This window comes from Pholcus phalangioides, unplaced genomic scaffold (assembly GCF_987345545.1).
Source record: "Pholcus phalangioides strain wild (caught in Gottingen) unplaced genomic scaffold, Ppha-v1.0 ptg000009l_1, whole genome shotgun sequence".
Lineage (NCBI taxonomy): Eukaryota > Metazoa > Arthropoda > Arachnida > Araneae > Pholcidae > Pholcus > Pholcus phalangioides.
The window spans coordinates 36,727,544-36,752,914 of record NW_028301602.1 but is presented as its reverse complement, the minus strand read 5'-3'; the positions used below and the strand labels follow the sequence as shown (position 1 = coordinate 36,752,914).

At 34.6% G+C, this 25,371-nt stretch overlaps 1 protein-coding gene across 1 annotated transcript; it reads right to left on the bottom strand.

The window, feature by feature from the left end:
• Positions 1 to 227: 227 nt before the first annotated feature.
• Positions 228 to 22,567, bottom strand: Uev1A (Ubiquitin-conjugating enzyme variant 1A). Its single transcript, XM_089236049.1, has 4 exons — positions 22,457 to 22,567; positions 18,138 to 18,286; positions 7,807 to 7,932; positions 228 to 1,534 (listed from the first exon to the last, which is right to left on the bottom strand). The coding sequence occupies exons 1-4, from the start codon at positions 22,479 to 22,481 to the stop codon at positions 1,394 to 1,396; spliced, it is 441 nt and encodes a 146-aa protein (XP_089092175.1). The 5' UTR covers positions 22,482 to 22,567; the 3' UTR covers positions 228 to 1,393.
• Positions 22,568 to 25,371: the final 2,804 nt, after the last annotated feature.

Sequence of the window (25,371 nt, the reverse complement as noted above, 5' to 3'; positions counted from 1 at the left end):
CTCAAATTTTCCCTCTTTTTCTTTAGAAAAACACAGGTGAAAAATGTTTCAACTTTTCGAAGACATATTGACCTGACACTTCGAAAAAGCGAACATTGAAACACATTTTTTTTGTATGAAAATTTTTTTTTATTTTTTCCTCCAGGAAATATACGAACAAAATATTGATTTGAACTGCAGATTAAATACATTAAATACAACATCATGAAAATGCAAATCGCATCGTCTTAAATAGTTAAGCAAAATATCTTTATTCTTTTTCTTTGAAACATAGCAGCTAAGTGAATGTTTCCCTCCACTCATGCAAAGCAACAAAAATGTGATTTTCTAAAACCTTATCGAGATTGTATTTAACAATTTAATTGAGTGAGAAACTTCACAACTTTTGAAACGTATAATTTCATAATACAAATTCAGAGTAATGGGTTTTTCTCTTCTCTTGATATTTTATCAATTTAGATCTTTTTATTAGTGCCAGAAAACGAAGAAATATAACTATACACGTTACTTTCAGATAATAATAAATAATACATTCATCTGTTATATTCTATTTTTTTTTTCTTCTTTTGGTTCTAACTAAACCAAAACATGAATTACAATAGTTGGGATAGAATTAAATGAACGACATTCACCAACATCATAGTGAATTTTTTTCCCATTATCACTGCAAATGACACTTGGAAAATGAAAGTACATCGTGTATAAAAAAAGTGGGGAAAAAAAAGAGCAAATATTTTCCATTACTTTTTCTCTCCTCTAAATCCTACAGCTATGGACACGCGAACTTCATATAATGCAAGATTTACAAAATCCACTGTTGTTTTTTCCTTTTGTTATAGCATTATTAAAGCACTTTCTTTGGCTCACATCAGTGCTCTGTAAGTAAGGCAAAAATATGTAACTATTCAAAAAATAAAATAATTACATCCATGAGGGGTCTAACTTTTTTTACCCATTCTTGGCAAGCAGTATCAATAAAAATTACAAAGTAAATGTCAGAAAACTGCTAGTGGTCAGCAACACTATCCACAGCATGCACATTGCAGCCCGCCCCCCCCACACACACACACACAATCATTAGTCATTCTTCAACAAAGCTACTGAAAGTAAATTAACTATGTGAAACAAAATTACTGTTTTTTTTAAAATTTCCACACAAAGATAATTTAATGCATTCGCGTGTTGAGAGATCAAAATCATTGATGCTGTGAAACATGTTTAAAAAAAAAAGCAATGTGGAACAGAAGATATATATATAATTAGGCCATAGTAAGTTTTTATAGTACTCAATTTCTTGTTTGCTCGGGCAGAAACATATTCAAAAGCATGGCACTGCCTCAGTGGAAACAAGAGTTTCTGACTGCCAACAGCTGATTAAAAAACTGTACTAGTGCTAAAACGCTGAGCCTTCTGGTGGCTGGCTTAGCCTTTGATTTTCCTTTAATGTCATTGCCCGACGAAGTTCCTGAAGAACTGTTTTAATTGAATAGTTTCTTTGCCAGCGACTTAAAACCGGAAGTGTTCTTTTATCAACCTAAATCAAGAACAGAAGAGAGAAAAAAAAAAAGACAATTTTAGTAAAGACATAAAAATTATCTATAAAGATTAATGATTTAAGTGTTTGCACATATCCTTTAACACTACAAAAATTTTAGAAAATTTCAAAACTAGTAGACTAACACCAAGATCTATAAAATAATTACAAAATACATTTTGAGCCACAGATTAATATCCTGTATTATCTCGTGTATAAGTCAAGCTTTTTTTCTTTTGTGAAAAGTTAGTTCTGAAATTTGAGGAAGGGGGAAATAGACTTAGAATTTGACAAGATTTTACAACAGGGCACGCATATTATGCGCTTCAACCAAACACATGCTTGTCATTTGCATAACCATGGGCACTGCAGCTCTTCTGTATCAACCTTAAATTTCATCTGATTAAAAACTGAAAAAGTTATCACTGGACCATCAGGCTATAGCCATTAAGCTTCCATCAATTTGAGGGGTGCAGTCAATATGACAAATATTTTTTTAAACAATTTTGTTGCATCAGTATTATTTGACATTTCATATTTCAGTATTCTCATTGACCCAAAACTAAAAAAAGTTCTGCACATTTAGATCAGGGTTGTTGATTTAAAAAAAAATTGTTTTTTTGATTAAATGATTTTTTTAAACAAAATATGTATTTTAATATATATCACTAACACACTAGTCATTAATCTATATTTTCTTTCAAGAATATACAATTAAAGAAGTTTTAATTTATAAAATAATGACATGACTATTTGAAAAATATTTGCATACTAAAGATAAAGAATCATATACTTGCGAAATATATCAGAATATTTTATTAGGGAAAAAAAACCAACAAAAACTTGCATTTCTTGAATAGATAACTTGTGCATATCGTATTGAATAATTTTACCCTCAATAATTGTTTTAATTTGCTTTATTAGAAACACTAGTTTTGATGCTTTACTACTAATCTGTTTTGCTATTTGGAATGAACTACACTGAATGTTGAAAAAATCTTCACGGCTCCCACTCAAAAAATTAGAAAGAATAGGATAGGGGGGTATCCCCCTTAGACAACATAATCATGGCATAATTAAAAAAATACCTTACAATTTTTTCCCTTGAAAAAAAAAAAATTAATTTTCCCCCTACACTTTTTTATTATCTTATAAGATAAGACTCGAGCCAAAGCAAAGTGACAGAAATGACTTGGTAATAAAAACAATTTTTGGCCAAAATAGGGTATTAGCAACCACAGATAATTCTTTTCTGTCTCTTCTCACAATATTTGTTATATTCTTTTTTTGGAGTCTTCCACAGTCCAGTCTCCCAACTCTCTTCTACAATGCACACAGCAAATTATGAAAGCATGTTTTTAAGAATGACGCTCTTTCAAGACTACTTTCAAAAGCACAGTGCTAAATATGTAAATTACAAGGTCCAATACATATAAGTCAAGATGGACCAGATGGTTTTACTGTGTTGTCCATCTCCTTTTTAAAAGGATTTGTTTCAAATTTAACGCTCCATGTTAGTGTAATGGTTTTTGACAAATGAAGCACTTTCATTTCCAGTTCTTTGCTGAGCATTGTAAATATTTTTTGTGCTGCTTCATGCCCTAAAAATACAGAAGACAAATGAATGTTATTGGGTATTAATCAGAGTCATAAAACCTAGAATAGGCCTATGTACCCAACTGCTTTGTTATGCAAATTGTTGTGCCACCTATACACAAAATGTGCACTATAATTTTGAATGATGAATGTTACTGTCTAAGACCATGAAGTAGCAAATGCAAAATTATTTTTTTCCAACCAGGAAAAAGTTTAATTACAGCTTTACTTGCTGAACCCTCAAACTAAGCAAATGAAAAATTAATAAACCACCAAATGGTCTACATACACCCCCATCCCAAATAACTTTAAAAACGATACAATTTCTGCTTTGGCATAATCATTAATTGCGATCTACATTTGTTTTATTTTGTATTATATCAATGATTCCCTCCTCAATTGAAATCAATTATACAAATTTTGTTGATACGTTTTTGTAGAAAAGTAGGACGAATAGGAGCCCTGAATCCTTGCAACACAGACAGTGGATACTTTGGCTGTGATTAGCATGTTCAAAAATCACATATCACCCTCTGTAATTATATCTTCTTCGAAAATATTATAAAAACACCTTTCAAAATCACATTGTATCAGGACAATTCCACAGAAACAGGGAATCAAAAGTGAATTTTTTTTTCTTTAAAATTCTAGTAAGGCCTTGACCTAATTATATTCTATATAGTTCAAAGTTTATGAATTTCAATTCTGTAAAATCTGTGAATTCAAGTTTTATTTTGAGAAATACAAAATGTGTCACATTTTGTGACTCACCATGTACGATATCATTTTGAGTACATTAGTAAATCCTTCTTATAATTTCAATCATGTTCATGAGATACTTCACCCTTTCAGACCCAGTGTCCATCTTAGCCCTACAATGCATGTTTTTTATTTTGAGCTGATAATTTTTTCCATAATTAATGAAGCCTATAGAAAGCTGGGCAAAATATTAAAAAAAAATTATTGTGAATTGCATTCCTTATACAAGGTTTCAAAGAGGACGTACAAACAATGTAAAATCTCATAAAATAAATGTATTGGAGTATTATTACTTTCCAAATACTTAACTACCTTCTTTATGATTCAAACTATAGACAGAAAAAAAAAAATTGGGTTGCAAACTTCAACGTAAAAAGAAATGCAAATAAATCACTTCAACCCTAAAAAGTGTAAGATTTTCTTTTTTCACCGATTATAGAAGATTTACGTTTCTTTTTTAATTGAAGAGTTTTACTGTTATCTATCAATGACTTTTGAATGAAAATGAAAAATGGGAATAATGGATGTCTCAAACATGAAGTTGTCAATTTGCAAAAGGAAAATAAACATATTTAAAGTAGATGTTCGCAACAGTATGCACAGTAGGGTTAATGGACATAACCTTCAAACGTCCACAGCCAATTTGTTTTTCGTGTGATAAGGTTCATTATTGGCTTTTTCGGTATTGACAACAATCCTTTCACTCTGAATCAGATTTATATTTTTATTCTGGCAACACTAGGGTGACAATGTTGCAAAAATTTATGCCAGTAATCCCGCTTCTTGGCTTACACAAAAAGTTCATTTTTATTTCTTTCTCAAAAATTTTTTTCACGGTGAAATTGTCTTAATTGTTTTTTTCACGCCTATACCTTATACTTCGTATGCCATAGAAGATTTTTCATTTGCACTTGTATTTAAGCATATGCATGAAGATAATGTGATGTCCATTGAGATGAACACGGCTTCTTCCTTCCAGCATGTTATGTTTTTATGATTGAAATTTTAATTATATCTTCATTGGAAACTGATTCTATGACAAAGAATTTAAAAATATATTATTGGAAGATCAGCAGAACATTTCAGAGGTTGTGTGTAATGTATAGAGTGCACCAAAAGTCCATGACTTATTAAAAAAATCAATATGAAATCAACAAACTGACATCTTACAGTGATGTTTCCAGTGTAATGGTCGAGCATTATTTCTTGGGTATTAAAAGAAATTGTACTAAATTTCATGCATTGCTTGTATTGTACCTCAAAACATGTAAACAACAAAAGCAAAAATCTGAAATTACAAAAGTAAATACAAACGGTAACAGTTTGCATTTGAGTTTTGACCTGCTTTTCACCAAGAACTACTACACTTTGATGGATATACCATTTGTAAGCCAACCAAGTTGTATCTTAAATTTACTTCATTTCATTCATGATGCATTTTCTAACATGATCTGCAGTATCAACTATCTATATATATAAAATTGATTTTCTGTATGTCTGTCTGTCTCTCTCTGTGTGTGTGTATGTTCTCTATACAAATCTACAATTTTAGATCGATCATCACCAAATTTTGCATATATACCAAATGGGACCCGACTTGAACGATAGGCTACTTTAAAATTTCATCAGAGCAGGGCAAGTGCCCCAAATGGGCAAAAAACTGTCGGGCAACAATTGTTTCTGGGCCTCAACAATCACTTTCCGAACGTTTACTTTGGTTACCGTGGTTCCCTAGCAATGCGTTTCAGACCTGTTATGCTTTTACAATGGTTTGTCACTTTTCTAATCCTGTTACTATATGTATAATAGTTTATGCCTTTGTAATGGTTTGCCACTTTTTCAATACTATTAGTAAGGAGGCTTTTTGAATAGATATACCTCGAAATACCTAGCGCCCCCTTAAAAAAGGAAAAAAAAACTATTAATTTCTAGGTTTCTTTAATATAGATTTATTTCATGGGTCACGCAGGAAGTCGCCATATTGCTGAACACGGTTTGCATGTCCCTCAAAGAAAGAGGGAGATATCACGTGATCCAAAAAGCCTCATTAAAGAAAACCCAGGCAGCACCGGGTATTATAGCTAGGCGCATTTTGCCAAATATTTAGATTACAGGGTATAATCTATATTGATCATCCAGATTTATCTACCGCATTTTTGTAATAATACAAATCCGCATTCCTCCACCATTTTGGCAATTGTGCAAGTTCGAAATATGTTCCCTTATTATTTTAGTTGCAAAATGTTTTTCTTTCATTTTTGTTGTTATACAAGTTCGTAGCATGTTTTCTTTTCCATTTTTGTACCCGGGCAACGCCGGGTATTATAGCTAGTACATAATAAAGTATCAATTCTTCTCATGATTCAAATCAAAGCTATTGATTTTAACCAATTATAAATAGTAGAGTGTAATCTATGCATGAAATTCTGAACTTTTTCATTTTCCAGAAAAAAAGTCTGTAGCAATATGTTTATTTCACTGCACTCTCATGAACTCTGTGATTTTATGTTAACATATAAATTATGGAATGTGTCACTGACTTCGGGCCCAACCTGTATAACCAGTCGGATGTATCAAATTGAAATATATATATATATAGGTGGAAATCCTTTAATTTTTGAAAGATTCTTGCTTTAATTCAGATTTTTTTCTTTATTTCATGCATCACACAAAGTAATATCCCTCGATGTTGTAGAAAATTTCTTAGTTTTAGGTCAATAACATAACTGAAATGCTGAATGATAAATATTCATGGAACAAAATCATCAACTGCACCCTTCAATACCACACAGATTTCATACAAAATAGACAAGAGATTTCAAAAGTGAAATATTGTTTGAATGTAATTCTTCAAACCAATGCTTCCCTGGAGAGGAATTTCATTTCTACTTCACTATACTCAGCAAAAAAATATGAACTATTTATGCCCTGTTTACATGGAAAATTGAAAAGGCCAGTATTTTACAGGCAATAGGGAAAAATCACCATAATCCATTCAAATGGCACTACAGTTTTTCCTCCATTTGCAGTGCAAAGGATTATGGGGTTTATGAAACATCATAAATCCACCAAATATAACCTTTATTCCTTGATTACTCAAGAGCATAATTTTCATCCTTGTATTTTAATTGTGTTTCTGAATTTATTTGGATGTGATATTTGTATTAATTTTGAAACTGAATTAAAAAGAGAAGGATACAATTTTTGTGCTTTTTTCTACGGGGGGGGGGGGGGGGGGGGGGGAAGAAAGTTGTCTCAAGCAGGTTTTTATTCACCATATGAACTCCAATTTTACTCTAATCTTGTCATGTAAACAAGGTTTTGATGGGTTCCAATTTGATATTTAATTTAGAATTAAATGCAACAGATTTTAAAATAGCCAATGCTGGCCGTCTCAATCAACAAAACTGCAAAATGTCTGGATACAGCAAATTAAATTAGATTTATATAGCAGTGCTTGACCAATCACAGGCACCAGCTCAGTTAAAAAAAGATTGGTATGTACACCTAAAAGTTTTCATACATGATTACTAAATTACATTAGAAGGCAATAGAAAAATTATGAAATTTACAACAGTATATCTCGCAACATGAAAAGCAGTCATTATGTCAAGGAATAATTAGAAAAAAACCCAAAAAACATTATTTTGGACTATTTTTCCCAGGAAAAAGGATATGCTCTTCTAAAATACTTGACTCGAGCCTAGATCTCCCCCCCCCCCCAAATTTGTCAAGCTCTGGTACATAACATAGTTTATTATCATCTTTATCATTACAACCAGAAACTTTAGTATCAGAATAATATACAAGGACTTCTACATGAATTATATGCCTCACAGAATATTTATCATTAAATAAATATATCACAATAATTTATTGCGGTTTATGCTAGAATATTCAAAATCGTAATGACTCACAATCCCTGTGCTTTCACTAACTCCCATCATTTTAATTCTAGATATGAATCGAACTGTTGGAGGCTCATCAGGATACTGAAGTCCACATTCAACTTTTAAGCTATACATCCTGTTTTCATATGGAGTCTGTAATGAAATTACGGGGAAAAAACTCAAAAAGGAATTGAAATAACAAAATCACAATAGTTTCAAAGTTTACCTGGTACATTATGCCAAAAACATATTTCAATATTGCACACTATTAAGACTTGCTTATAGTGAAGTTGAAGGAAGCTATATATTTAAATATTTGATTTAATAAAACATCAAATGCTAATCCACATCATTAGAATTTGGATACACTTTGCTAAAATTAAACGTAATTTGTATACATGATAAAGTTTAGGTAATAACCATTAAGTAAAGATTAAATTAAAATAAGGAAATATCAAAATAAATTATTAAAAACTTTACCTTTACAAAATTTTATGTAAGTACATTGCATGTTAAAAAAGTGTTTTTGTCACCAAATAGAGAGGGGACAGTCAAAAGTTCAATATATTTGCAGCGTATAGGTCTTATTTATATCACGAGACCAAAGCAAATCGCCACTAGCAAAGGTATATATATTGCCATAGATGTGCTGGAACAATGTATGGCCCGATCTTCTGAGGCTGCACACTTTCCTCATACGAGAGCAGATAAATCTTTCTTTAAAATTATTGTTTATCATAATTAAGCACTATTTTAGCAAGCAATCATGTGGGCATGTCAAGTAAGTTCTACAAATCATTTTGAACATGAGTTTTCAAGAGTAGGTACTGGTTTAGTAAGTTTTGAATAAATGAAAATTTTCTACAAGAGGGTTAATTTTATTAACAATTTGATAGGTGCAAACACAAACCTGCAATGTTGCCAAAATTATAGAATGCTTGCTTCGAGTGTCAGAATTTGGCCATAGCTGCACCATTTCCTGTTTGTATGACCACAGCCGGAGTGTGTGGAAATATTATTCTTGCGAAAAGCAATAGTGCAGTTCATTACAAGACAGACAAAGGATGCGAAAACCTAGACAATCTGCCAGGGTCAGGTGAACCTAAACCCATTTCCTCAATATGGCCCACACCCGAGGGGGGGGGGGGGAAAGAAGAGATATGATTTTTAAGAGGGGGAAGCAATTTGGCTTCTTAATGGCAACAATCAAGATTTATGAAAATTTAAATGAAAAATTTCTCAGATTTAATGAAAAATAAATGTTCAGTGGGAAAATGTCGGAATTAATGAAAATTCATATTTGATAAGGAAATACCGTAACTTGAAAATGATGAAAATTCATATTTAATGAAGTACTTTCGGAATTTTACATTAATGAAAATTTGTTATTTAATAAGAAAATGATATCAGAATAAATAAAATTGTCCATGAACATAGGACTTCCTATTTGACTCAAAGCCCTGTTAGATCCATTTGTTAAAAATGCCACTATGTAAATAGAGATACCATATTGACTTGTTGGCCATTGGCAGAGGTGGGAAGTGACCCAGTCTATTTCACAGCAGCAAAATTCAGGATTCGGAGCAGTTTTGGAGCAGCAAATTGAGGATTCGGAGCAGATATTTATAAATTAGAACAGCAAAATTAACAATATTTTTGTTAACCCTCACCCCTTTTCAAAATAAAACTGCACTGTCTTTTGTTATCAAACATCTTTTCATCAGCTTTTTTTTTGTTTTTGGTGTTTCAGGCTTTTGACACCTTGTTTGAAAGAGCGGCTGTCGTAAAATTTTTCACACCAGTCTATTTAAGATGATTTTTGCTTACTGAGGGCACTTATTTGCTGTCTGGAACAGCAGCCCTTCAAATGGGCTAAACATTTTCTAGTCTTTATAGATATTATAAAATTTCTATATCAAGTTTTTCAATTTGTTTATACTCAGAAAGAAATTGTTGCAAAATGGGAGAGAATTTTGGAAGAATCGACACGGTTGACGATTCAGCACGCATTATTTGGCGACATTGGCAATCTGACACTTGTTATTTGGCGATTTAACACTCAATATTCGGCTACATTGGCGATTTAACGCTTGTTATTCTGCAAAGTTTCTAAATTAGCAATCATAATTCGGCGGATATGCTCTTTTCACTCCCGGAATATTTTTTTTTCACGAAACATCGGGATCTGACGAAATGACGATCGACTACAGTAATTCCTGCTGCTTCCAGTGGTGACTTTTTTTTTAAAACGGAAACTGACTCGCATTTGCGCTTTAAAGCTGAAAGACCATTGCAAACCATCTTCAGTTGCACGATCACGGATATTATTGGGGTTTCTCTATGGAAGGGCCGATAGTTGAAGTACAGTGGAATAAAACACGCTCTTTTCGGAAAGAATCGTTTCATGGCAAGCAAGAACAAAAATTTTTTGACACCCTTTCCGAAATTCCAGGCATACTGAAGCAAAATTCGCTATTTGGCGCAGAAAAATACGACAATACCCGATTGGAGCAGGATGGCGCAAGATGTTAATTTTGGCTCAGTTCCCCCACCCCTGCATTGGGTTTCATGGAAATTTTATTTTTGGTCCATGCACTATCTAAGATTTAAAATAATTCCTGTTTTAACTCCCTTAAAGGACAACGCTTCCCCTTCAGCTGATTCCTCCTGATAATAGAAACTTCTTTAAAAATTACATTGACGGCCTCAATGTATTTTGCTATACATTAATAGACAATCCATGTTAGCGAACAAAATGTTTTGTTCCCATAGGTGTCTGTTATTTGTTCCAGACTCTGCCATGAAGCTGGGCTGGAAGAGATCTCGGCAATGGAATAAGTCCAGTGGCAAAGTTCTGGCGTTCATTCATTCAGGTGTCTGTTATTGAGAGCTTTATACACGTCATATATGCTGTATACGTCACAGAAAGGGGGGATACCGGCTAACTTGAGGTTTCAAAAAAGCACAGATAATTTCTCCAAGGAAATTTTGAGCATTTAACCTTGAAAAAAAGGAAAGTGATTCAAATTTACAGAAATTGGTTGAAAAAGCATTTGAAGAATTTTTATTCAATTGTTCTTTTAATATATTAACATTATAATATTCAACTTTTTTTACAAATTTTTCTACATTGATAATTCTTTATCGTCTTGTGTCTCCCCCCCCCCCATGTGTGTCTTGGGGGGAGAGGCATCAGAAATTTAAAAGATGCTTAGGTGGGGCATGGCCAAAAAACAAAAGGTTGGGAACCACTGGCTTAAACTGTAAATTCCAGTCAAGATTTTGAACCTGGTCATGGTTACAAACCAATCAGTAATCGGAAACTATAAAGCAAGATTGGCATCCAAGAGTTCAGTGTGGTTCTCCTAACGTGCATCAACAAAAGCCACTAGAGTAAGTGTATTCAGTTGCATGGTGAAGATTATAAGTATTGATTAACCAGGGTGTCTACCAAATACCAAAAGCAGAATTTGGTGAATTTTCTGTGACCTTTTCTCATTCAACAAAATTAACCATGCTGGACTGTTTTCTTATATCAGCGGTTTCAAACTGTGAGTAGCGACCACCTGGGGTTAATAAAATAGGGAGTCTCAAGAAAAGGGGGAATACGAGTGAATTTACAAAATAAAAACATTTGATAAGAAATTAATTTTAATTCTTCAAAACTTTCTGCAGAGCATGATGAAGATATCAATGCATATACCCACATACAGACATGCCAACATTAACATGAAACCTCTCAGTGCTGAATGTTGAGCTTCACCACGATGGGGTCGGGGAAGGGGAAAACGACAAAAAAAAAATTCTTTTAAATTTAAAGATTCAAATACAACACCACATAGGAACTGGACCCTGAGGGCTCAAGCCACATAAGTCACACCCACAAAAGTATATGTGGCTACAGAACAGGGAGCACAAATGTCCACCTTCTGCTCTCCTGCCTATGCCAATCATTTTTTTAAGCGAGGGTGGGGGGAGTGATCATCCCTATTGCTATCCGCCTCTATATTCCCACCCATGCTTTCAACCAACTTTTCGAGGTCGCCTAAATCCTCAGTAGATCATAAATATCCAATGTAATCCATCCCAGCACATGTCCTTGTGGGTCGTATATACGGATGTCCAGCAACATGGGACCCCCCCCCCCCCGTTTTTGTGTTGTATCCGAGTTCCTTTGGCACTCACGACGGCACTTTCCAAAACAAGCTCCACAGTGCGGCCACACAAAGTTGACGATGCGTCCTGCGAATGTAAAACTACTGAACACACTATTGATCGATATTAGCTGCGTGCACAATATTGGGGCAGAGTGTGCCGACTCAGTTGTAGAAAAGAAAAAATCATTTAGGATCATCAAAAATACGACTGGTAATCAAAGGGAAGAGAAAAAGCGAACCCCAACATACATGCGGAAAGAAAAACAGACTCTCATAGAGAAAAAACCAGTCTATATATATATACGCGCTCCCGTGAGAGTACGGTGCCGATTTGCATAGAGCGTCGGATCAACCAGTTCCAGCACATGTATAGAAAAAAAGGAAAACATCCCTTTTTCTCTTTTTTTTTACATTGAAAATAAATATTTGCAAAAATAATGTAATTTATCATTACACATAGGTTTCGTTAACATATCTGGATATTTTACTTTCCACATACATGCAATAATATACATTCATTTTTTCTGCAATAATTCCTTTACAAAGATAAATCTAATATCAATGTGTTTACTTTGCAGATTTTTAACACAGTTCTTTGAAAAATGCATCGTACTCTGATTGTCACAATAAATAGTAGGAATATGCAACGGTAAATTCAATTTTTCAAAATTTGGTACAACCGAATAGAGATGCGAGGTGAGAATATTCTCGGAGAACGAGAATATTCTCCTGGATGTAAAAATTGGAGAATAATAGAGAATATTCATTTCTCTTTTAAATAATTTAAATTTTTTTTACTAATTTTGTTTATATTGTGAAATATAAATCAGTTTTCATTGCCTTAAACATTTACAACAAAACAATTTTGAGGGGGGGGGGGGTGAAAAATCTGGCCTGGGCCCGTCGAAGATCTCAGCTTAAGGGCCCTACTGCAATTCTGCAATATGTGGTTCTCAACCTTTGGAATCCTGTGGCATGGTTGATTTCTTTTTCTTGATTGGAAGGCCTGGTCATACACACGATTCAGAAATAAATGGGTAGAAATGAAATAATAAACCACTCATGGCCCAGTTCGACCGATGTCAGGGCCCAGCAGTTGAGAAACACTGCACTAGACTGGGGTTTTCATGATGTTCATTTTTTCTGTCTGACGAGTAAGACAGAAAAAATCTCATGACAGATCCGACGAGACCAACCCAGAGGTCCCTTCCAGAGGACAGATTTCACATATCCTTTTTCCTATTCATATTTTCCGAAGGCTGAAATTAGACGCTTGTTATTTGCTCTACCGTCATGCTTTGTTGTTGGTCTAAGATCACAGGCTTGTCACCGTATTACAATGGTTCTCTTTTGTCAGCTGCCTCCCTTGTGTAATTCATGATTCATTGGCAACTCCCCAAAAAGTCTGGCAGATATTTTCTCATATAAAAGAATCACTTCAAAGCATAAATAGGCGCACAAATCAGTATCTTCAGCTCACCACGACGCACACTTTTAGAAACACTGCGGTATCCTTTATATATTCCTTTAAATTTGGCCAACATGATGCGGCACAACACAATTAAAATGCTGAATGAGTCCAATGTTTGTCTTCTCTTTAACTCTCTTGTTCTGTCACATGTGTATACTGTATGATTTTGTCATTCAGTATAGCTTTCTTCCTTCGTAGGGAAAAAAATTGGTGCCTTTTCATCTGGCCCCCACAAGGATGGGCCTGGGACAATCACCGTCATTGTTTTTTCATGCTATAAATTCACTACAGAGCCTTCCCCACGTAAACTCTGGCTTGTGGACCCGCCAAAGATCTGATCCCGAAAACACTGCTTTTAGGGGAATATTACAGATGCTGAAAGGTCTGAACAAGCAAAGCAAGAAGTCCTTTTTTGTTAATGCATGCTAAATAGTTTTTTTACCCCACCCATATGTCTGCCCTAATGTACGGCGACTACATGAAAAGGAGAGAGAGAGAAAATAAAGAAATATTAAATGCAACAACTTTCTACAAAGCCTAGACTTAAGGGCTTACAACAGGGGAATCAATAAAAAAGATCTGCAGAGAATCAAAATCTGTGACATTCACTCAAATTTTGTGACTTTTTCGGGACTTTGCTTATCCTTTTCTCACATTCCGTGAGTTTTCCGAGACTTTGTGCTTTTTCCGTTATGGTAGACACCCTGTTAACCAAAAGAAATTCCTTCTGTAACAAGATAATACACTCAATGCCGTCTTAATGCATGGGCCCACCAGGGCACGGCCTCACAAAAATCCGGTTCAAATTTTCTAGGATTTACCAGGTAGGGCCTCTAAAAAACCACTTGGCCAGGAGACCCATGATACTCTTAAGACAGCCCTGAATACACTGCCTAATAATCCGTGAACAATCTCGAAGAAAATTCAAGAACTTGAACGAACTGGATCTAATGCACACCCTGCATATAGTCCAGACTAGAGTTGTGAGTTTTGAGAATATTCATTTTCTTAATAAATAAAATTTCTTTTTTACACAATTTCTTTTTTACTTTTGTTTACATCATGAAATATAAATCGGTTTTCATTGCCTGAAACATTTACAAAAAAACAATTTTTGATATAACCAACCCACAATGACATCTTTTAGTTCACGAATATTCTCAGAATATTCTCCTGGTCATGATGAGAGGTTTTAAAAGTTTGGTTATAAAGATTTTAGAAACCTTTAGATTTAAACCTTAAAAAGTTATTAAAAATTAGATAAATTTTCAGAAATTAGTTCAAAGCATAAAACTCAAAGTCGATTGACAAAGGAAGCTATTCTTATACAATCGCCTTCATTCTAAGATATAGAACAGTTGTTTTCTTCAATGTACATACACTTAAATTCTGTATCGCTCACATTTCTTTTCAAGTTATGCAATTCAGTTCCCCCCCCCCCCGATTTTCTTGCTTTTAAATTTCAATATTGTGGGCTACAAAGTTCTTCAGTATTCCCTGTCTTCTTGATGCGAAGAGAAATAGGAGACAGAGAATATATATATTCTTGAGAATATTCTCTCAGAAGAATAGTACAGGAAGTGACAAAGTCCATTTCAGAGCAGCAAAATATAGGATTTGGAGCAGATATTTATAAATTGGAGCGGCGAAATTAACAAGAACAAGAATATTTTCATTAACCCTTACCCATTTTCAAAATAAAAGAACTGCACTGTCTTTTGTTATCAAACATCTTTTCATCTGCTTGTTTTCTGTGTTTCAGGTTTTTGACACCTTGTTTTGTTAGATTGAAATTATATATTTATGTATTTTTGCACTGATGAAGTATATATTATATTTATGTTTATAATTTATGAAATTATCAAATTATATTTGTTTAATTTGAGTTGGTTTGAAGAGATAATTGGTACATATATATTTTTAGAAAGTGTCATCAGTATATTAAATTAGCAATTATGTGACATCACTCATTATCCTCCAATCAGAGTAAGCCCAGGGGATTCTGGGAAAATTTCCTCTTTATATAATAGTAGATCAGTAGTTGATTGTGTATTGGAGAGGTAGGAAGTTCAGTAGAATATAGTCTGGCTATTTTTATTAGAATTAACATCTATTATCTGGCTTATCTTCCGCATAATATTTTTCTCCCAGTCTATTTAAGATGATGTTTGCTTACTGAAAGCACTATTTGCTGTATTTCTGGAACAGCAGTACTTCAAATGGGCTAAAAGTTTTCTAGAAGCTTTCAATGTTTCTATACTTGGGAAGAAATTGTTACAAAATGGGAGAGAGTTTCGGAAGAATCAACACGATGTTTGGCGATTCAGCACTTATTATTTGCGATCTGACACTCGTTAATTGGTGATTTAACACTCGTTATTCAGCAAAGTTTCTGAATAAGCATTCGTAATTCGCGGACATGCACTTTTTCATTTTTCACTCCAGGAACGAAATTTTTTCAAAAAACATTGTGATTTGATGCAATGACTATAGTAATTTCTGCTGCTTCCAGTTGAGACTTTTTTTTTACAATGGAAACAGACTCACATTTGCGCTTTAAAACTGAAAAAACAATTGCAAATCTTCAGTTGCATGACCACAGATATTATCAAGGTATCACGATGGAAAGCCTGATGAGGTTTACAGTGGAGTAAAACACGGTCTTCTCGGAAAAAAAAGTTTTTCGTGGCAAGCAGGAACAACAAGTTTTTGCTGTCCTTTCCGAAATTCCAGGCATACTGAAGAAAAATTCGCTATTTGGTGCAGAAAAATATGAAAATACACTATTGGAACAGAATGGTTAAATAATAATAAAGATGTTAATTTTGGTGCAGTGCACCACAGAGTTCCCACCCCTGCTACTATTATAAATTGTGTAACGTGTTGCCCCTTTGGATCTCCTGTTAGATGTACCGATGTCCCGATAATCCCCCCTAGCTAACACTAGGTCCTTCCCCCGGGCGTGGATCCGGTTGTGTCAATGACCTTTGATGATTATGTTAAATATAATTTATTATTCTTTGTAAAGAAATATTGTTTTCAATTACATTTAGTTAGCAGAGGGTCACAGACTTCCGCTGATCATGTACAATCCATTGTCTTGGTCTCACACTCAATAGCCTTGCCGTTATCGTGGGTAAAGTCCGGCTGGCTTCATTCACAGCTATCGAACTATTGCCAACCAAATATCCAGAATATCTGAAATAATTCCTATTGTTTTAGGTCATGCAAATCAACAGGATTGACATCATAGTTTTCCGATGCGGTGGAGGAAACTTGTTCACTCAGTGCGCAGAGAACAAACCTGTTTTCGGCTATTATAAATAGGCTGGATGAACCTGAAACTTGACATTCTATCTTCTAACCTCCAAGCAGCTCGATCTTCTCACTCTTCTCAGTAGGGATGTTAGCTGAGTAACCTGTACTAACAACTAGATGTTGTTGTGTTAATACTAATGTTGTAGAAAAGTGATCTACTAAGCTAGGCTACTTCGGCTGGTCCGGGTAGTTGGTTCAAACGTAATCTTCTGGTCATTAATAGTCAATTTTTGTGCGTTCTAGTCAGATGAAATGTGATTCCCAGAAAGGATCGGGTGAACCCTACAATGATACAACCTGCAGTTATGTACAACTAGCTCTTCAACGTAGTACTGGTGGTTGATAGCATGTTTCGCCGACTGGTGTGATTCAGCGAGTTCTACAAGTGATGCAACTTCATAATGATACTACGACTTCTATAGGTTCCTTGAGGTGAACTTCCTCGAGAGGTCAACGTCGTCCGCCTCACCTGAAAAAAGGGACACTCCGTTCTCAATGTAGGACATTCGAGTTGTTCAACGATGTTATGCCGATAGTAGGAGCTGATCCTCGGCTGTACTTGGGTGAGACCTAATCTTGTCGTTTTGTGAATCAATGTTGTCGATTTCTGAATTAACATGTATTCATTTGAATTCTAATGTATAATTTATTCTAAGTATTTGTAACAATAAATGTTTTTATCTGGAACTTGCCTATTTCCTTTATTGCCCGTTGAATTGTTGGATCATTGAATCACAGGAATGTGGCTTAACAATACGTTAAAATGGCCAGAGAATATTCTTATCATAAAGAATAAGAATTACTCTGAAGTTATTTATAGAGATTTATCATAATGCATGATATTAAAAAAATGTACTTGAGAATAATTCTTATTATTTTCGATAAGAATATTCGAGTAATTTGTATAAGTACTCCTTCCAGAGAGTATTTTCAAGGATATTATATATATTTATATTATAAATAACAGGAGAATATTCTCCTAAACATTATTCTCGAGAATTTTACATTTCTAGTCCAGACCTTACCTCCTACCCATTACTTGTCCAGGATCATGGCATTTCCTGCACCCAGGATACTTTAACAGCCACGAGAACACAGAAGCAGCATTGAAAGAGTTTTTTCATATCAAAGAAAGGGAACTTATCAGATCGGAATCAAAGAATTGGTACTGCAACATGTACCATACAATACTATCACCAAACCTTTAAGAACATTTTTATGCCTTTCCCTCTTTGTTTCACTATTTTTAATTCAAGTGGTTGGCCTATTTTCATGTACATGGTCAAAATAAATATAAATAATTCCGTTGATATGAATATTTTTCTTTTTCTCAAATTTTGTAAGCTTCTTCAAAATCACTTATAAGGTATAAAAAATTTTAACTAGAAAAGTCTTTAATTTCAAATACTCACACGAGGTGGGCCAATAATCATTCCAGTCCAATGAGTGAGAGTCATATCACTGTCATCTTCAAGACCCCAACTGATCGTTCCATCACCAACTCCTTTTTGTCCCTGTTCAAGTTCTTCCAGAAGGCGAAAGTTCCGTGGAACCACAACACCTGTGTAATCGCAAAGTAATTAATATACTACTTTTGCAATTAAAAAAATATATAAGCATTATTTAAATATTGGTCAGACTGCACAGAAATTAAATCATAACTTTTAAGAATATTGTGATATCATACACCACAATAAAAAAAAGGTAGCCGAAAATGCAAATTATGAAATTCAGAAAATCGAAAGAGTTGTGGTTAAGATAGTGAACAATTCATTTTTCTCGTATTTTGTAAGCAGTGATGTTACACATGGCATAACACATCTCAGGCACCAGGTCACAGTGGCTCCCTAGCATAGCCCAACCTACACGGGTAAAGGGCTAATATTTCGCAAGGGACAAAGCCTGGCAGGGTTCATACAAAATTTCCTAAATAAAAATTAAGGAGTTTTTAAGGGCCTTTTTAAGGAGTTTCAAGCAGTTTTTAAGGAGTCATGGCAAACTTCATAACTTTTACAGCAATAAAAAGGTTAATAAGTTTTACAGCAAAAAAAAGGGCGGGGCACATATGAAATTTATTTTTATTAGCCAAATTTTCCCTCTTCTCAAAAATATAGACGTAGAAGTGGTTCAGAAATTACAACTTTTGATTTGTTACCCAACATCATAAGAATTCATAAAGTAATCAATCTACATACATACTTTTCTGTTCTCACCAAATTATTTTAAAACTTTGAAGTTTCGGTCAAAACAGCATCACATAAATTATAAAAATTCTAAAAGTGATATTCATTCCTCTTTCCCCAATTATTCAAAATAAAAATCCACAGCTGACAAAGATTTTTCTTACAAAATTATATTTGCAGCAACTGTTTATTCGTCTCTCGCTCAAAGTGGATCAACACATACACAAATTCTTTAAAATTAAGTGTTTCAATTTTCCTTCTTGTTTTTCAGTTGTATTCAGAAAGAAATTGTTGCAAAATAAGAGAAAATTTCATGCCATTCAACACGACGTTTGGCGATTTAGCAATTATTATTTTGCGACATTGGTGATTTAACACTCATTATTTGGCGAAATTTACAAATTAACTCTGATAATTCGGCGGACTAGCTCTCATTCACGAATTTTTTTTCCCCCACGAAACATCGGGATTTGACGTAATGACGATCGTCCATAGTAATTTCTGCTGCTTGCTGTGACAACTTTTTCTTTTTGAAAAAGTAAACCGTGGTCGGTTGTTGAGAAACACTGGACTACAGTAAACTATTTTCAGCTGTATGATCAAGGATATGATCAGGGTTTCACGATGAAAAGCCAGATAATTTGAATAAGGAGCTGCAGTTACCACAATCCGATTTTCTGTGACAAAATCCAGAGTGGGGGAAGTCGACTTTAGAAACAGCTGGACGGAATTTAAGGAGTTTTTAAGGTCCCTTAAAAAGGAAATGGAAATTAATGACTTTTTAAGGAGTTTTTATAAGCACCATACGACCCCTCCCTGGACCTCGTCTGGTCTGACAGGTCACTATGGCGAGTAAAAAAATTGGGATTGGTATCTAATTTTTCTACACATGGTTATCAAATTTGAAATTTGAGTCAGGACAACACAATATTTTTAGAATTTATACCGGCATTTCTACCAATATAGAGAGGGGGTTGCTAAGTCCTAGAAAATTTGAACAAAAAGTATTTTCACCTGTTTTTCTTAAAAAAATTAACTCAAATTTTTTGTTGCCTAGATTTTTCAACAAATTCCCAAACTCCAACTTAGCATAAACCAAATCCTTATAATAGCACAGACACAATAATATGCAAAAAATAGTTTATTTCATCTATATTTTTACAATTTCTTCATTTAAATCCTCCCTCAGGAACAAAAGACATGACAGTTACATATTTTAAATATTAAAATTATTTTTGTCATTTTTTATCACATAATTCTTGGCTTTATCATATATATCACATCATGCTTACATTAGCAAAAACATGATTTTAAAATACCAATAACTTTTTTTGAAACAAAAATTGACAAAAAAAATCACTCAACTTCTTTAAACCAAGTTCCAACTTTTTTCTCAATTCACTGTCATTACTGTTTTAACCTAACTACATAGTTTACATAGAGGCACAACCATAAATTGTACTGGTACAGAACATGGATAAAAATAGAAATGCTACTGTTTTCAATTATCAAAATCATGTAAAAGAATCCAAACCATTGTCCAGGACTAACTAGAACTTCTGTGTGTAGTGGGGGAAGACAAGCAAATAGCAAAAATGATTTCGTTTCCCTCAACACAGCAAAATTTGATTTTATTACAGAATTTTTCCCTCCTACAAAATTTGCTGCTCTCTAAAGTTTGCATTCCAGGACAGTTACTTCCCTCTAGTTCCGGCTCTGCGTTATCATACCACTAAGAAACAAATCATTGGCTGCTGCGAGTCTTGTATAAATCATAAGCGCCATTATCATCAATATCAGTTCTATGCTACATCATAATGTGTAATTGTTTGTAAATAATTGCTTGGTGAGCCGTACAAGCATATTTTTTTATGCTCCCTCATAATAATTTTCAAGTGGTTAAAGCGTGAACCACTATCCCACAATCAGGGCCACAACTAGATGATTGGTCACCTGGGGTAAGTGCACATTTTGACGCCCCTTGTAATGTTGAAGAAGTTTGAGAATAAAATTTGCACCCCCCCCCCCCCGGTCCAGCACCCTGGCCATGAGACCCGCCTGTTTCCCCCTAGTTGCGGCCCTGCCCACGATCACCTCCTTCCTGTTTGAAGAGCAAATTCTCTTCCGTTATAACCATATCATGCATTTTCGACATCAAATTGTCACATATTGGCTTGTTTCTTTACAGATGCCTTTGTCACAATACTGCGCTTTCATATAACTACTTCCCCTAGATGTTCAACCTTTTTTATTTCAGAGTTCAGAAAAACCAGGAGGCATAACACTAAACAGGAGGCTTACATTAACAAGCAGGTAACTACATATTAACTAATCACTACACTAACACTAAATAGGAAAAAAAATTAAAAATGACAATGCATGGCTCTGAGAAAATTCGTCAAGACAAAGAAGGTGCAAAGCGGCATGGTTATAATGGAAGAATACCAAAGAACCTGTATATCTACTTATGTATTTGATTTGGGACAGCATGAAAAATTTTTTGATAAACACTGGATATACGAAACTAAAACAATTCAGACAGAGCACTGTTTTTCAAAGTGGGCAGCTATGATCCCCTCCACTTGGGACGGTACAAAATACAGATCCTGCGGGATGGATCTGCAAGGGAAGAAGCCAGAGTGTTGAGATTCATTTCACTATGGGGGATCTCGATAGGACAAAAATTAAAACGGCTCTTTAAGAAGAAAGAATTACCACTCATTATCAATTAGCAAATACCAGAAATGCCCTCTCAGATAGGTAAACATAAATATTTCAACGGCAATGAACAAATAATGAATGCTTGAGTTTCATACAGATAAAGTTCACATTCCAGTGTAAGATTTTTCTGCATTTGACAAGCTTACTAATGACAATTCAAGCCTTGCTTCAATGCACTGTAACTGCTAATCTTATTTTTCATACCAATACCCTATGAGTATTCAAATACATCTGAATGATTCGAGGGAAGAAATATGAATAACGAAACAAATGAAATATAAATTTGGACAACTCATTAAATCCATTCAATGGAGATGAGAAATTAAAGTAGGCAAATTTAAATTGCGAAAATAGAAACTTGATCAAAGACAGTGGCCTCAGATATACAGTGATGTTGAAATATAGTGAATTTTCAAATAATGACAAATTCACGCACTGTTCTCGCGATAAGAGTGAATTAAATGAGAGTGTCAACAACTTTCCATGAATGGAGGATAAAAAAAAAAAATAATTTCACAATAATTAATTCATAACGGCAATTTTTTGAGGATATTAATATCGAATCTATAACGAGAATCTACGTTAGAGGTCCCACATACACATAATAATTTGATCCATTTCTAGGAAAAAATCTATATTCACTAACACACACACACACACGCTTCGCAGTATCGAAGAACGATAAACATGAAAATTATCATGAAAACATGTTACTAATTTTAGCAAATATATCTTCTAAAATATTAATCAGTTTGAAATTTAACGAATTTCGATATTAATTTCGCATGTAAAAACATTGTACACATAGAATAAAGTTTCTTTCTCACCAGTTCCACCGGTAGGAGCAGCCATCTTTCCCAGAAGCGGGAATGTGTGATGCCAACTGAGGAAGAGAAATTCTTTGGGGGTCTCGCTATCTGCAGAAACCCTTCATAGTCTTTTGGCAAAGGACACACGCATCACGCGTTCGCCAGATTAATTTGCTAAATATGTTTTTACAACGAAATCATAAATCGACTCAAATAGAAAATTTTTTTAGAATAGTTTTTGTTCCAAATAATTATATAAAATGCGTGAATATATTTCCAGGACTTTCAAATTTTTGAAGTCATTTTGTGTTCACACGCACTTTATTTTCCTCCATTTTCGGAGTCATTTTCAGAATTTTTAAAGTAATATTTATGATTCTTCCATCGCGCCTGGATTTCCGAGTTTCTGCAATTGTTAAAAAAAAAAATTCAGAAAATGACTTTTTCCCTCAAAAAATACTTTTCACAGACTTACCAAAATTCTAAAATATAGATCAACTCTTTAAACGGACATAACTCCTAACGACAACAACTCTTTAACGAGATATTTCGGCTCTAGGCCTTTAATTTCAGCATTGACAGCGGGCCCATATATTTTGTAAAATTTATTTTTCAATGGCCACTTTTCCCCATATCCTCCTCCTCCTCCCAGTTTGCACCTGCTCAAAATCATAAAACCTAATTAAAGAAGGTATGGCTTTTTATTGGGAGTTTAGTGATTTCTACTGTGCCGCTGAAAGGGGTTTTATTTTGGACCTGGAAGTGATTGCTGCCGTAATATTCGAAAACTGAGAAGGGAAATGAACTCTCACTTTCTGAAGGTTACGGCACAACTGCATATAGACATGAAAAGTTTAAAAAAATGAAAAAAATGAAATAGTTTTGACCTCCACAGGCGTGCTGGGAAATATAAAAATTAGTTTTGATGATAGATTAGGTTACCAGACGTTCTCATTGGTGAGGACATTTTCGATGCTATTTCCAGCATCCTCATACCTTAATGAAATTTCTCACTTTGCCCTCATTTTCAGATTTCTAATCCAATATCTCCACATTTGCTTGAACTCCAAGATTAAAAAAAATAGATATTGATGAATAATGCCCTGGCATGAGATGGATTTACGAAGTACGAAAGCCTGGATAACCAAGCGGAGATCGAGATGTGGTTCGGGAAGAAAATTCACATTCCTCTATGGGAAATCGAACCACCAATCTCTCACTGTCCCGGCGAATATTCTTTCTCTCTATATGAGATGGATTTATCAATAATGCAATTTAAATGTGGTAGCCTCCGAACCTGGAAAACATAGGTTGAAAGAATTGGAAGTTTTTCCCGATTTTCCCTATCATGTATTTTTGCATTTCACAGATAACAGCACAGATTTCCATGTTTATGCTATAAGAAGTTACTAGGCTGTTTTTTTGTATATCACATGGAGAACTATATTGTGATGTCATATTTGAATAGCGCAGATCTTTCCCACGTAGCTATCATCAATTTGTACATGACATCCAGAGGTGCATGAGAAAGAGAGATGGGGGAAACGAAAACGATAAAAAAACTAACAATGTTTTATGAAAAAAATTAAAAATATCGCACAATTATTTTATACGCTCCTTTTGAAGGTTAACCCTGGGCGGTCCTATTTCGAAGGGGACTGACACCATGAAAAAACGGTCATTGCTATAAAATCCCCCCCCCCCCCCCGTGAATTTGGCAGAACTTAACCTTTTATATCCAGCATTTTGAAAAGTAGAATAAGAAAATTATAAATTAAAACTATAAATGTAATGATAAATTGTTATCCGAAGATGTCACTCTCCGCTACCCATACAAAGGTTTATAACAGCTGACTGTGCGAAGATATATTTTGGTAAGAGAAAATTCAACTGCTCCTGCTGGAATCGAACCAACGCCCTATACTCATAGACTACAGAGCAGGGGCGTAGCCAGAAATTTCGTTCGGGGGGTGACCACTTTCATTTTGGGGGGGGGGAACCAAAGTGACAGAACAATGGATTTGCCCATCTTTTTCCCTTTTTTCGGTCATTTTCTCACATTTCGGGGGTGGGACCAGACCCCCAAGTCCCCCCCCCCCTTCGCTACGCCCTTGCTACAGAGGCAACGAATATCTCAATCTTTCCTTGGAGCTCGTGTGCACTGAACGGGACCGTAAATGGACGGTCGAACCTAAATCGAGCGGAAACTCACAATTGCTGAATAATTCCAAAATATATCTTCGCATCGCTCCCAGGAAAGATTGAGATATTCGTTGCCTCTGTAGTCTAGGGCGTTCATCCGGAAAATGAAAGTACGTGAATTCGATTCCCTGCAGGGACAGTTGAATTTTCTCTTTCCAAAATATATCTTCACATCAGCCAGCTGTTAAAAACCTTTGAATAAATAGTTATCACGTAAATTATTTGGTAAGTCATTTTAGTTCGAATTAAAAAAAAAAAAAAGCCTTTGAAACAGTTCAAAACAAATTATCTAACCTGATACTTTAAAGTACCGTCAGGATATTAAGGGTTCAAAGAACTATTCAAAAAACGCAAAAACAAGAAACTAGGACATTCCTGATAAAGACTTTTCTGGAAGAGATTCCTTGTGCCCCTGGGGGAATTTGAGTGTCTGGCCCCCTCGCAATGTGAGAAAATGACCGAAAAAAGGGAAAAGATGGCCAAATCTATTGCTCTATCATTTTGGTTCTCCCCGAACGAAATTTCTGGCTACGGGCCTGCCTCGATCGCATCTATAATAATCATTTTCATAACCATTAATTCCACACCCTGTTACGTTGTGAACCAAAAAAAAAAACTTCTGAAAGGGTCAGATTAGCCTGCGGTCCGGAGTTGCTGCCCCTATGGAAAGTGATGTGAAACTGGAATTCTTGATGTCATCAGTAGTGCATGTAAAATTTTCCTCAAGGAAA

Excerpts from the sequence above, each read along its gene's own strand:
- Uev1A (XM_089236049.1), bottom strand. The coding sequence starts at position 22,481 with ATGGCTGCTCCTACCGGTGGAACTG. Across the intron at positions 18,287-22,456 it reads TGCTCCTACCGGTGGAACTG|GTGTTGTGGTTCCACGGAAC; the intron begins GTGAGAAAGAAA and ends GCGATTACACAG. Across the intron at positions 7,933-18,137 it reads TGATTATTGGCCCACCTCGT|ACTCCATATGAAAACAGGAT; the intron begins GTGAGTATTTGA and ends ATTTCATTACAG.